Source organism: Leishmania mexicana, chromosome 20, assembly GCF_000234665.1.
Source record: "Leishmania mexicana MHOM/GT/2001/U1103 complete genome, chromosome 20".
NCBI lineage: Eukaryota > Euglenozoa > Kinetoplastea > Trypanosomatida > Trypanosomatidae > Leishmania > Leishmania mexicana.
In genome coordinates this window covers 2,196,896-2,210,403 of record NC_018324.1, presented here as the reverse complement: position 1 = coordinate 2,210,403, position 13,508 = coordinate 2,196,896, and the positions used below count along the sequence as shown (strand labels likewise).

At 55.2% G+C, this 13,508-nt stretch overlaps 4 protein-coding genes across 4 annotated transcripts; all 4 read left to right on the top strand.

The window, feature by feature from the left end:
* Positions 1-950: 950 nt before the first annotated feature.
* On the top strand, positions 951-2,513 carry LMXM_36_5850 (conserved hypothetical protein; the record flags this gene model as incomplete). Its single annotated transcript, XM_003874895.1, has 1 exon — positions 951-2,513. The coding sequence occupies one exon, from the start codon at positions 951-953 to the stop codon at positions 2,511-2,513; it is 1,563 nt and encodes a 520-aa protein (XP_003874944.1).
* A 4,256-nt stretch (positions 2,514-6,769) lies between these two features.
* LMXM_36_5845 (putative kinetoplast-associated protein) lies at positions 6,770-7,144 on the top strand (the record flags this gene model as incomplete). The annotated part of the gene is made up of 1 exon (XM_003874894.1): positions 6,770-7,144. One exon carries the CDS (start codon positions 6,770-6,772, stop codon positions 7,142-7,144), a length of 375 nt encoding a protein of 124 aa, XP_003874943.1.
* Positions 7,145-10,071: 2,927 nt separating this feature from the next.
* LMXM_36_5840 (conserved hypothetical protein) lies at positions 10,072-11,118 on the top strand (the record flags this gene model as incomplete). The annotated part of the gene is made up of 1 exon (XM_003874893.1): positions 10,072-11,118. One exon carries the CDS (start codon positions 10,072-10,074, stop codon positions 11,116-11,118), a length of 1,047 nt encoding a protein of 348 aa, XP_003874942.1.
* A 1,135-nt stretch (positions 11,119-12,253) lies between these two features.
* LMXM_36_5830 (conserved hypothetical protein) lies at positions 12,254-12,949 on the top strand (the record flags this gene model as incomplete). The annotated part of the gene is made up of 1 exon (XM_003874892.1): positions 12,254-12,949. The coding sequence occupies one exon, from the start codon at positions 12,254-12,256 to the stop codon at positions 12,947-12,949; it is 696 nt and encodes a 231-aa protein (XP_003874941.1).
* Positions 12,950-13,508: the final 559 nt, after the last annotated feature.

Genomic DNA, 13,508 nt, shown 5'->3' with positions numbered 1-13,508 from the left:
GGAGCCGGCCACGTCTGTGTGCTGCGCGAGAACGGCCTATCGCTCTCCTATGCGCTTTTCACTGTAAGAGTCGGCAAGAACAGGAAATGCAGAGATGTCTGCGCGACTACGTAGCGCCGCTATTCAGTTCACGCGTTTCTCCGGAGCTTCATGGAATCTACGTCGTGCGTAGCGGGCAGGAACGTCAAAAGTCTTCTCTGCCGCCAAGAGGTCTTGTACGGTATGCAGCTTGGAAGCCCAACTGCAGTCGAAGCACAATGTATGATCGACGGCCACCCATGCCGGTCAGGTGGTGTCTCCTCGACGACCAAGAGGCCACCGAACAAAAGCAAAGCGCCTATTCGTGTGGACAACTGCAATGGCGGTGAACAGGCATGACGCGGCAGGTGCGCATGGTCCGTGTCCCCTTTTCGCTTCTCTTCTGAGGTGCACCTGCGCGTTTTCCTGTAGCGCGCACGCTTGCACCTTCATGCCTCTCTGCATGTAATTCCGTCTCTCCCGAATTCGGTCGGGGCTTGAGTACCTGCGTGTGGAGTCAGACAGTCTCCTCCTCCCCCCCCCCATCCCTCACCCACGCATATGCTGTCTACCGCTTTTACTTCACCTTTCTGGTTTCCTTTGCCCTCCTCCGTTCTTTCTATGCAACTCCGGTGTATCGCTGTTGTCTTTCTCACACTCTACCCTCCTCTCACTCGCGTCGTCTCCCGCATTGCCGTCCTACATCTCTGTCGACCTGGTGTATTTCTGTGCGCGTGACACCGCTGCTGCTGCTGCTGCTCCTTGTGGATGCGTGTCTCTGATCGCATAACTGACAGCTTTCCCAACAGTGTACCGATCTTACGGAAGAAGATTCTCTTTCTGGCATCACCACACAGAAGTCTTTCGCCGCTCCTCCCACGCTCATTCAAAACCTGCCCTCTTCCCTCCTTGCCGTCTCGAGTACTTCCGCGATGACGCAGGAAACCACCCCTCAGCAAAATGGCGAGCCGGCAGGCCTTTCGTCTCGCCAACGCGCCAGGAAGAACCGCAGTGGCGAGAACGCCGCGCGCGTTATCAGGGGACTGGATCTGCTGAGCGATAGCGGCGAGCGGCGCCCGAACACCGGCCGCCTGCACTGCCCCCCTCCTCACAACAACTTCAGCTCTCCGAGGGAGTTCTTCGCCGGTCCCAGTCATCCGCCGCGCCTATTTACGGGCATTCGCCGCTATCCCAACGGTAACCGTGACTCGGTAGGTGCCATGCTGACGGATGAGTACTTTATGACCAACTATGACGACTCCACCATCACGGGTCGCAACGGTGGTGCGCTGAGGAGAGGGTCTTCGCGCAGCCCTATGCGTGGTGGCAGTGGGGCCTACGGCTCCGTGGCCAAGCGAGGCGAGGGTGCGTTACGCCAGAAGAAGGCTCACAGGCGGGCCAACTCTATCAACGGCGCCACAGCGCAGTTTCGCTGCCGAGACGGCCTAACAAACAACTGCATTGTCACGGCACCGGAGGCACCCTGGCGCTGCGGCGTGAAAATCACGCACCCGCAGGGTGGAATGGATGCGCCGTACTTCGAGGACAACGATCCACGCCCGCCACGCAACGTCCCTCCGGTGACCGGCAAGCGCCACGTGCCGCCGCCGCAGAAGGACGCGAAGATGTTCGGCCAGGTTCCTCCGCCGAAGGAGGGCGAGGATGTGTTCCAGAGCTCGCTGCCGCCGTGCCACAAGACGTCTAACAAGGCGAACGAGTCTGTTGATGTGCTGAACCTGCACTACTACACCGCTGATGAGCTTAACGAGAAGCCACACCCGGTCAAGCAGCTGGGCCCCCGCAAGTGCGAATCTCAGGAACTGCCACCGAGGAAGCCGCCCGTGATTAAGCCTATCAACACCCCAGCGAAACAGGAGCACGACGTGCTCGGCACGGGCCGCTGGGGTTTCCCGGAGAAGGAGCACCCGCGCGGCCTCGCCCGTGGCTTGTGCCGCCCGCCGCATGACACGGCTAACCTGTTCTACGGTGGCATGCTCCTGGCGGACGACAACGCCGGCTCCGCGCGTCACCAAGAGTCGGTTGGCAGCAAGCCCGGCAGCTTGAGCGCCCGCACGGATCAGCGCCATCCCCGCGCGATGGACTCTCGACGCACCCGCAGCCCCAGCGGCAGTGTGAGCGCTCGCACGGATTCGCGTTACCCGGCCCAGGGCTCGCGCGTGGCTGCGCATCCGTCCCGCCAGGGAGAAGCTCATCATGGCAGCAGCCGCAGCAGCAGCCCGAAGAAGCGGGCGGACCCCGTGTTCGACGACAACTACCGTCCGCACAGGATGGTGTTCAAGAAGAATGCCGGTGACCCGAACATCCTGCACTACTACGACCCCAACATCGACTCGATGCCGGCGGCGCCCCCGAGGCGCCCGATCCCGCGCTCGAACATGGAAAGCCACCTCGACGACCTGAACACGCCGCACACCATCGGGAGGGCCCGTGGTGAGTTCTGCAAAAACTCCCGGTCGACCATCGCTTTGGTTTAAGAGGCAGCACCGCCCCTGTTAGCTGATGCTCCCTGGGAGCCTGGCCACAGTTGAACTTAGATCCCTCCTCGCCCTCCTCGCCCCGCCGGCACGCGCTTGTCCGCTGCGGCTTCCGCTGCAATGAGGTCCAGCGCTACCTCAGCGCTTGCGGAGGAGGGGGAGGGAGCAGGTGAGTTTGTCATCGACACGCCCCGCGTGTGACACTAACGGGAGCGGAAAAGAAGAGGACCCAAACCAAACGCTTGCTTGAACATGTGACGGTGATCTCGGTGGTGTTCTGCGGCTGCGTGTGCAATGCGTGCACCGTGCAAGGGGAATAAAAAGAAGACGAGCAACACATCGGGCTCCGCCGCGGTTCAGCTTCCAAAATTTGATGCATTCTTTTCTCTCTGCAGCGCGTGTGTTGCATGCATGTCTGCGCCTGTGTGTGTGTGTGTGCCTGTGCGCAGAAAATATCTTCGTGAGATGCGAGAGGTGCTGCGGTATTTTGACCCAAAGGATTGAGAGGGAGAGAGGAGGGGGCGGAGCGCTTGCTATGAGCAGCGCAGCAAACGCGAAGGCATTCATGTATCTTTATGTGTGTGTGTGTGTGCTTGGGCTCATGCCCTGCGTCGCTGCGTGGGTGAAATAATTTTTTCTGTCGTCTTTGCGCATACCAACGACGATTCGACCCGAGTGCGACTGGATCTGAACATCTTCTTCCATCCGTCTCTCCCCTCCCTTCTAGTCTTTCCAGCTGTTTTGGCGCACCTGCTCGCTGGTGAGGTTTTAACGAAGACACAATCCGCTTCTTCGTTGTACGTGCACACGAAAACCGAAAAAAAAATAGAAAAGCCCTGAAGATAACGATATCATGCCACTGCGCAGGTAGCGAGAGAGAAGGTGATGACGGAGAAACGATTGCGAAGGAGGGGATGTGCGCCTTCACGGAACATGCATCGAGACTCCACAGTCTCGCGTGACCCCTGCGCATGCTGTTCCCTATTCCGCGTTTCTCATGTCCTCTTGTGTCTCTCCGTGCCTGAGTCCTCCTGGATGACGAGCGCAGCAGCGTCTCCTTTTTGCCTCTTGGGTATTTTGATGTTCTTCTTTGTTTTTTTTTTCTGCCTGTTTTTGTACCGTCACTTTTCTTTGTTTTTTTTTATTGTATTGGTCCTTTGTGTTTTCTTTGTGTATGATTTTCTGTTGTTCTCTTTGTTGTTCTCTTTGTGGGAGCGCTCCACCCCCTCCCTCCCTCCCTCCCTCCCTCCCTCCCCCACGTCTCCCTCTTGCGGACATGGACACCGATGTGCACCCATGTGTGTGTGTGTGTAGAGGGGGAAGGGTTGAGCGTGTGGGTCTGCGTGAATGTGCCGGCAAGGTGCCGCGGTACCTTTGTCTCTCCGTCATTTGCCTTGCCTCGTCTGTGACGGTCTCGGCTATACATCACACCAGCAGAGATCTGACGACGTTTTTCGTCGTCTTGTGGGGGTCAAGGAAAGGCTCTCTCTCTGCTCCTCCATTTCCGTATGCTGACCGTGACGTGTATATACGTGTATCTACATCTATGCTGGTGGACCCACAGACGACTGCGTCGATGGTGGTGACGCATACTGTGCTGCGCGTTGCTGAACACGCAAGGAAGTAAAGGGTGAAAATGGAAAGGAGGAACCAAAGTGTTACCGCCGCGCGCTTTTTTGTGTCTGTTCTTGACGCGCGATCCACAATGTACATGGATATCTTTCAATCCACTCCGTCTCCCAATCCACCTGATTTTCTTTTTTTTCGGCCTGCGCGCTTCTCCTCCTTACCCAGTCCTCACTATGAAAAAAAAAGACAGCGAGAGGCGTATTGACGTGGAGCGTTGGTGTGGTCTACCGGCAAAAGTAAATTGGTTGAGGTGCGAGAGCATTCTCTGGTTGGCGTTCTGCCTAACGAAAGAAAGGAAGGAAACCAACAAAAAAAATCAAAACATATAAAGGAAGCGTAGAAGGAAAAAAAAGGAGGATGGCAACTTTTGGTTGATTTTCGATTCTTGTTTTTTTTGTATGTTTGTCTGCCATTGTCCGCGTGTATGCGTGATTGATCATTTGGGTGGTATGCTTGTGATGAGAAGGTGAAAGGACGATGTGCGAGGTGGCGGTACCTGAGTTTGGCCGTATCCGGGAGCGCACCTTTTCAACGCCGTGAAGTTGGGGTGGAGATACAACTGCGAAAACGGCGTGCGTTGAAGTCACGAAAGGAGGAGTCGTGAGAAGCCTGATGCTTTTCATCGAGCACTTCGTGGTCTTCGTCGTAGTTCATTCATGGCTTTCTGTAAGAGCGCTTGTTTTTTTTTCGATGCGTTTTATGCTGGCTCTCTACGCCAGCAATGACGCAGTACTCCTCCCTATTCCACTTGCTCGCTCTGCCTCTCCGTTCCACATACCCCCCCCACCCTCATCCTTTTTTCCTCTACTTGCTTTCTCGCACCGTGTGTCGGCCTGTCGGTCTGTATGTGATGGATGATGTTGACGATGTTTGTATGTGTCGGATTCGTTTCGTTTGTCGTATATACATGCATATATATACATATACATATATATGTATATTTACCCTGTACTGTGTCGTGGAGGAGGAGCAACGAAAAAAAAGATAAAAAACGGAAAAAAGGAGAAACAAAAGTTGAGCAAATACCAACAAGGAAAAACACCCAAACGGCGAAAAAAGGAGAAGAAAAGAGAACACACACACACACACACAAGCACATGAAAGACGAAAACCAAACGAATGAAAGGAAGAAGGGAGGAGCCGAGCCGAAAGCCCAAAAAAGAAACACACACACACATACAAAAACACAAAAAATGCACCAGAAAAGAGAATGTGTATTCCCCACCACCACCAGCACCACCTCACAACAAACACATCCACGGCAGCGGTGCCATGTATAGCGTTAGGTGTCTGTGTCATTATTGTGTTTTTTTCTTTCTGTTCTGTCTCGCTCGCCTCCGTGGCCACGCATAAGGTGTGAGGAGGTCCGTCATCTCTCCTCCTCTGCCTCTCATGTTTTTTTGATAGACCCCCTCCCTTCTTGGCATTTGTAATGTGGTCCCCGTTGAGGGAATCAGTAACCCCCATGTGTCCCGTACTTCCCTGCTTCGTCCCCTTTCTCCTCCTCCCTCCTTCCTCCTCCCTTTTTGTGTATGCTCATGTTTGGGGGGAGGGGGGAGGGGCTGAGAAGAGCAGTCGTCGCTGACGTGTTGCGGGCGTAGGCGGAACGAAGCAATACGCCGCGACCCCTCGAAGGAGGGGAGCGGGGGTGAGAGAGGAGTTCATGATATGCTGTTCGTGGACACGGCAACGTGCAAAGGAGGGATGGGGCAAGGCGCAAGAGAGGGGGGGGGAGATGACTAGGATTCTCTGCCTTGATGCTTTTTTTGTACCTTTTTTGGTTTTCTTCTTCAAACGTTCAAGTGCTTCTCGTTCTCTTTTGTTTCTTTAAAGGGGGTGGCCACGATGATAATATTTGAAAAAAAAACACCAACCTGAAAAAAAATCGTAGTGAAGCATGTGGAAGAGCGCGTGTGGGACATGTGGCGCCAACTGCAGCATCGCAGGGTCTCCCGTACGTCGACACACACACACACACACACGCAGGCGTATAGACACGGACACGCTCCAATTAGGAGTGGGGAGCGTGCAGGAGAACTCCTTAGGAGCGCGCAGCGGTGTTTTGTTGTACCGGTGATGTGGCGAAGAGACGTGTGTGGCACTCATCTGATTAGCACGGCTCCGTTGACGAGCTTTGCACATCACGCACGTAGCCGACGATGCAGCGGACTGTCACGCACGGTACTCTTTCCCCAGCCCACCACCCGCGTCTCTGCCCCAATGTGGGTAAACCCGAAACCAAGACACGCACATCAACAAAAAAAGAAACGGGTGATCGCGGCTTCATCGAATGTCGACTGGCACTTCAGCTCTCTTACACAGAATTTCCTCGTACTTTGATATTTTCTCCGCTCCCTTTTTCTCTGTTTATATGTGATTTATTTTTCGTGTCGGCGCTCGTACCTCCGCGGTGCCTGACGTAACCTCTATTCCGTCCACGTAGCTGGCACTTGCTTTATTTTTCTTTCCACCGAGTCTTCCCCCCCCCCCCCCCGCACTATCCCTTCATCATTGTCACCTGCTTGATTGACAAGTTCGCGTTGAATTTGCGCTATCGTTCTCCACCTCACCTTAGAAAAACTCGACATCGAGAAAAATCACGACACGCAAGCAGAAACAAAAACGAAATGCTCCGCTTTGTTCCTCGGCGGCTCGGCATCGGTGCGTATTCCATGTTCATGATTGAGCAGAAGAACAACCCGAAGCTCAAGGGCCTCCCTGTGAGCGAACGCGGTAAGATGACGTCGAAGCTGTACAAATCCCTGAGTGCGAGCGACAAGGCGGCCCTTGACAAGCGTGCTGCTGCATGGACCAGCTTCAAGCACAAGAGTCAGAAGGACAAGGTGAAGGGGGAAAAGAAGCCGCGCTCTACGCGCGCTCCGTCGGCGTACACCACCTTTGTAAAGGAAAATATTGGCCGTTTCGAGAAGCTGCCGCACCTCGACCGCATGAAGGCTGTGGCAAAGTTGTGGAAGCAGCACAACGCGCGCACCCCCAAATAAATTCCCAGAGCATAGCGATCAAAGCTGATGACGAGAGAATGCTTATGCGGCTGATGGAAGACGATGCGGAGCAAGGGAGTGCACGAGAAGGGCATACTGTGAAAGCGGATGGAAGCGGTCTTGGTGAGTGCAGGGTGGGGGGAGGCGGTGGCCGACGCGTGCCAACAGAGCATGCCTGGACAACGCGCCTAAGAATAGCAAGAAGGGCTAGGTGCTTGCAAAGAATGTGTCCTTGAACATGACGGAGCGGCGGCTTTGAAGCGGAGCCCCACCGACACTTGGCCCACCGTCGAGTATCGTCACTCTTTCTTGCTTGTGCGCTTGTCTGATCTCGAATGCTGCATCTCCCTTGCCACCACCACCACCCTGTATCGCACGTGGCTCGTCTCGCTGACATCGGCATGTACTATTTCTCCCCTCTTGAAGTTCGTATTCCGCTTATGCTTGTACTTGTGTCTACTCCACGTTTTTGTTTTCTTTTCTGTCTATCTTTTTGCATGCTTGTTACGGTTTTCCAAGCCATAGATGCAATGTGCGCATGCACGCGTACATACACTGACGACTCTCGTGGAGGTTATCTCTTTCTTTGTTTTTTTTCTCTCTCTCCGTGTTGTTTGTCTTTGCACTGTTCGGACGTGAGAGGAAGGTGTGCGTGTGCGTTTCGTTCTTTGTATGTGCGGGGAGTAGAAGGGGGCTGCGGAGCTAGTCTGCTTGTATATATGTGTATGCGTGCGTTTCTTTGCTGAACCCCTTGCTCGACCGACTAGGACAATCCGTGTCATGCGCATCTATACTTTCCACCTCGATAGTTTCTCGAAAGGGAAAGAAGAGGGGGACGACTGTTAACTGACCATGGGCACTCTTCGCAATCTCTCCCTCATCATCGCCTCTCTCTCCACGCGCAAAGATTTTTTTGAGGATGTAGCTACGTTTTTTCCTGTTGTGTGTTGGCTGTCGAGTTTTCGACAGTGTCGTGGAAGCGGGAAAGGGTATGATGGGGGGCGAGACAATGTGCGAGTGTGTCTTTCTATACACACGACTCTGTGAAGTGGCAGCCCTCTTCTTTCTTCATCAACAGCGTCTACGCCTTTTTTTGCGCGAGATTCACGTTCACTGCCGGTGTACGTATCTCCGACTCTTTACTGCAGTTCGTCGCCGTATCGCTCCAAACGTCAACCGGCACGTAAGGACCTCGTAGAATCAACTGCGCGCTCGAGTAAGGGGCAAGAGAGAGTTGCAGGCAGGAAGCGGGAGAGAATGCACCTCCAGGGCGCTCGTCCGAATTGTGTTGTCTATGCTTCAGCGCTCGCTGATCCACTCCAGACACGAAGGACTCCTCGCTGCGTGCAAGTGTCAGCGTATGTTTTGGTGGTGTGTTTCCTGTGCAGGTACCCTGTGGCTGGAGAGCTTGCCATCGCTGTACACGTCACTGACGACTGAGGAAGAGAGGGCGCAAGAGGAGCAAAGCAGAGGTGGTTAGAAGGGGAACCGAGCAAGTAGAGTGGCGAGGTGGAGCATGCGGACTGGCATCATGAGTGACGCAGCGGGTGGAGAAGGAGAGAGGAGCGCACATCCCTTCTCATAGCACACAGGTACGCATGGCGCGAGAGCGATTTCAGTCCACAACATCCAGCACATAGATTTTTATTTTCCTCTCTGCACGACCCTGTCGTGCTTCGCACGGTTTCGCCTCGTTCTTTTTCGTTGGCTCGGGACCCAACACGGCTCTTGTTCTCCTTTTCGAACGCTCGAGTAGTTCTTCCGTTGCCGCGGAAGCGGGGTTTGTGTGTGCGAGCCTCTTTTCTCTCTGCGCTCGCTTTTTTTTTGCAGCCTCTACCGTTCACCATGGTTGTAGGGCCGTCCAGCCTTCTATGTCCCCCCCCGTCCGTTGCACCCCCGCCCTCTTTCTCCTCAGTCTAGACACGATCCTTAGAATGAAGCCACCCTGGAAACGAAAGAAACACTGAGAAAGAATGCGTCCTTATTCCAGTGAGGTGGACCGCACTCGACCTCAGATCGCGGTGGAAACAGTGACAGCGTGTGTGGACTGTGCCGCGTCTGGCACAGACACGGGTTGGTTTTCCAAAACTGTGGCCTTCGTCGTCACAGGAATGGTGGTCTACGGGAGTGCAACGGCATATGATACGCTTTCGTCCTTGAGAAGGCACCCCTCCCTTCCCCCAACCACGCGGACACACCTACGCAGAGAGCGAGAGAGGACGAGAACCGGAATGCCAGTGAACCGCCGTTCCTTCTTCTCGTGGAGCTTGCCCGGCTGCTCATGACGGTTCTTGGCCGTCGGTTTGTGTCTGTGCGTGGAGGGTCGTTGAAATCACCTCCCGTTATCTACGTAGGTGGTCCTATCACATCCTCACCCCTCCCCTATCCGGTCCCCCTTCCCCCGTCCCTACTCTCCATCCCGTGCTACACGCGATCAAAACGCGTTGGTGCGAAGACAATCAGTGCGTGCGGCCCCGCACCTGCAGTCGTGTGTGTGCATCAATACATGAAAGAGCGCACGTACACATATACCGTGTTCACGAGTTGTCCGTCGTTTCACTACGGCGTCGAATGTGCCGGCGGAGAAAACGCACAAACAAACAAACACATACATACATATACATACGCACTCACTCTCGCCATCGAACCCGTTTTCGATTGGCCGTGGGACTACGCCTGCCGCCACGAACGAGGCTGACACAACTCCTGAAGCCGCAGCCCCCGGCATAAAGGGCCGTCATAGATTTTATCGCTACCGCAGTGACGTACGTTATCAAGACACCGCGAACTCATTCGTGCATAACAGCGGCTTAACGGCAGTCCGCCTTGTGATTGTGACTGCGTGAGGACGCGCAAGCATCGCCATTTTGCTTTTCTCTCCTATCCCGGTCTCTCCGTCGGTCACCTGCTGTCTTTCTTTTTCCACAATGTTGCGTATCACTCGTTTGCGATGCAGCGCGGGACGGGGGAAGGTCTTTGAAATCTTCTGCCGCGAGCAGCTTCTCACGAACATGGCTCTTCGAGAGCTAACGCAAACGGAGCGGCGCAAGGCGATGTCTCAGCTCTTCAAGAGGCTCTCAGAAGAACAACTGCTGGCGCTAAAGCAGCAGGCGTCCATTGAGCAGCTTCGCCAGGAGGCACTACAGCGCGCAGCCGCCTACTTCAAGCCCCTCACCACCTACGAACTCTTTGCGCGTGAGCAAAAGGACAACCCCGCTCTCACCGGCGCCAGTCCTCGTGAGAAAGAGGTGAAACTACTGCAAATATACGAGTCGCTGCCGGTGAACGCCAGGAAGGCGATAGAGATGCGCACCGAGCAGTACAACAAGGCCCACTCCATGAAGCTTGCGACACCGGCTCTGCCGGTGATACCTGTGCGGAAGAAGCGGGCAGCACCCGCCTCGGACTCGTCGTCGAAGACGAAGAAAAAGAAGGCGCCAAAGTCACCGAGTAAGGCGCACAGAAAGTTAGCCAAAGGGGCCGAGATGGAGGAGGCAGCAGAGGCAAGCGCAGACGGGTCGCTTGCTGCCAAGAAGAGGACTGTCAAGCGAAGTGTAGGATCGCCCTACTCGGTGTTTGTGAAGGAGCATATGGCTTCTCTGCACCACTTGGCACCAAAGGAGCGAATGCGCGTTATTGGCGAGCGGTGGCGCTCGCTCACAAAAGAAGAACGGCAGCTCCGGTTAGAGGCAGGGAAAGTGAAGCTGGCGGAGGAGCTGGCTGAGAACGCGCGGGCAGAAGAAACACCTGAGTCGAAGTCTCCACAGACGTTGAATGAGGTAGCCACCGCAGCCTCCTCCTCACCAGCCGCACCTCCGACGAACACGGCAGATAGCACGAGCACCCAGGCTGCGTCCACTAGCACGAACTCGGTACCACAGCAGCCCCCGACACCGCCAGCAGGGGTCAACAGCTCCACGGCCGTGGCCGCATCTCCGCGACCGCCGTTGGCTTCACAGCCGATCACCTTTTAGCGTCTCGCAATCCGCTTTTTTCCTGTAGAGCACGTTGAAGAACCAGTTAATCCACAAGTGCGTTACGCCGCTCCGTTCCAGGCTCGGAGGCGGCGTCAAACCTTGCCTGCGACCTGTTTGACAGCCACCTTTGAAATTTCACGAGTGGCTCTTGCTCTGCACCCGCCTTGACTGCCGGCGCGCTGTAGCAGTAATGTTGCTTTTGTGATGACTCTCTCTCTCCCCCGTCGTGCTTCTCGTTTTTCGTTGTTGCTCTGCGCATGTCAAGGCTCACTAGTCATGCCCGCGCCTCGATGCGCCCCTCCGTTTTGCTCTATGCTCTTCCATTTGTGTTGTACAAGCGAACGTTCCCTCGATTGGAGGCTTGTCTGCGCGGACGTGCACGGTCACCTGCGCTCCGTCTTTTTGTCATGCAGGGAGAGGCTCGAAGACGACTGTAAGGGAGGGCATGAAAGGGCCATGCTTCACTTCGGATGTTTGTAACTTCGCGTGGCAGCATTCACTCTGCAGTCCCACTGCACGTTGTGAGGAACAAAGAAGCTACGACAAGTCTTCCTCTTCGACGTCTGCTGTGGTACTCAATGCTCAGCGCCGCGTCGCCCCTCGATGGGCGAGGTGCTCGGGTAGCGACGGATGCCTTTGAGCTCCTCCCTCGCATCTTTGCATGGTGAGCGCCTCTTTCCTCGGTATCCCCGCCCTCTTTGACTTCTTCTTTCTTGTCTTTTCGACGTCTCCATCATCGCTTCGGAGACTGCTTCACGGGCGTGTCGACTCTCTCCTTTCCGGGACACACTGCATTCGCGTGCATTCCGTGCGTGTGCGCGTCGCGCAGATTTTTGTCTCCCCGATTTCCTTTCCTTTCCACCCTTTCATCAAATACAGCTCCACCCAACTACCCCTGTAGCAACACCTCAAGTGTCACCAACAGATCGCACGCTGCACTTGTTTTGCATTGTTTTCTTCCATTATGTATGTGTATGTGTGCTCGTGTGTGCACCACTCCTTTCTCCATTTCTTTTTCGCTCCCTCGAGCACGACGCTCGCCCTTGAACCTATTTGAATCTCTCCTTTGAAGGTGTCCGCGTGCCTCCCGTCATTCTCCCGACTGCACCGGTAACTCGTATCGCCAGGAGGCATGCGCTGCTTCTCGACCAAGTCTACCGCCTCTAAGGATGGTTTCCACGACAAGGCCTCCAGCACGAGCAGCAACTCCGTCCTCATCAAGTCCTCGGCGCAGTTCATCGAGGCGTTATCGAAGCGCCGCACCATCTATAATCTGGACAACAAGCTTGCACAGAGCCGCAAGGAGGTCATCGCAACCATCGAGGGCACCATTCGTCAGTGCCCCTCCTCATTTAATATCAAGAACTCCACTGTTGTCATCCTGTTCGGCGCGGACCACCAAAAGGTTTGGGACATCGTGAAGGCGGCGCTCAAGAAGGTGACATCAGAGGAGCAGTATGCACAGAGTGAGATGAAGGTGAACAATTGCTTCGCAGCGGGCGCCGGCACCATTCTCTTCTACGAGGATGGCGCAGCCATCAAGATGCAGCAGAAGGCATTCCCGCGGTATGCGGCAAACGTCCCAACCTTTTCGCAGCAATCATCCGCGATGGCCCAGTTTGCAGTGTGGTCAGCGCTGGCGCAGGACGGTATTGGCGCGTCGTTGCAGCACTACAACGAGCTAATCGAGGCGGACCTCCGCTCCGCATTCGACATTCCGGAGGAGTGGCAGCTGATCGCGCAGATGCCCTTTGGCTCCATCGGGAAGCCAGCCAACGAGAAGGCACACAACCCTGGCGAGGCCCGCGTTGTCGTGCGCGGCGAATAAAGGTGAAAAGGAAAAAGGAAGGTAGGAGAGGTGCGACAGCTTCGGATGTGTGTGTACGTCTGCCCGCCACACACTCATACACGATAGCCCCTGAACAGAGTGTCGTTGATGTGCTGCAAAACTCCTCTGTCGCGTCTTCTGTGACAGCCGTCGGTTTCAGTACGCGCGGACTTCTCTTGTCGTTCGTTGTCTCCGCGCCCGATCGCGCTGCTTTTCCTTTTGTTTCCCCCTCCCCCTCCTCCACATGCGGAAGCAACCTAACCCTCACTCCCTCCCGATGCCCCCATCCCCTCAACTTCTTCGCAACACCCTCATCACAGCGTATATATTCCACCCATGTATGGTTCTCTCGCCCTCCTCCCTCCCCCTCTCTGTCCAGATCCTGTTTGTGTTTTCTTTGCCTTTTATTGTTTATCGTCCCCGTCCCTCTCCCCCCGTCTCTCTGTACAGCCTCTGTGATACATCCACCCCTCTCTCAGCTTTTCTCGTGCGTCGGTTGCTCTGCGGTCGTAGTCCCTTCGCCCCTAGACGCCAGACGTGTTCTTCCTGTTGTTGTCTC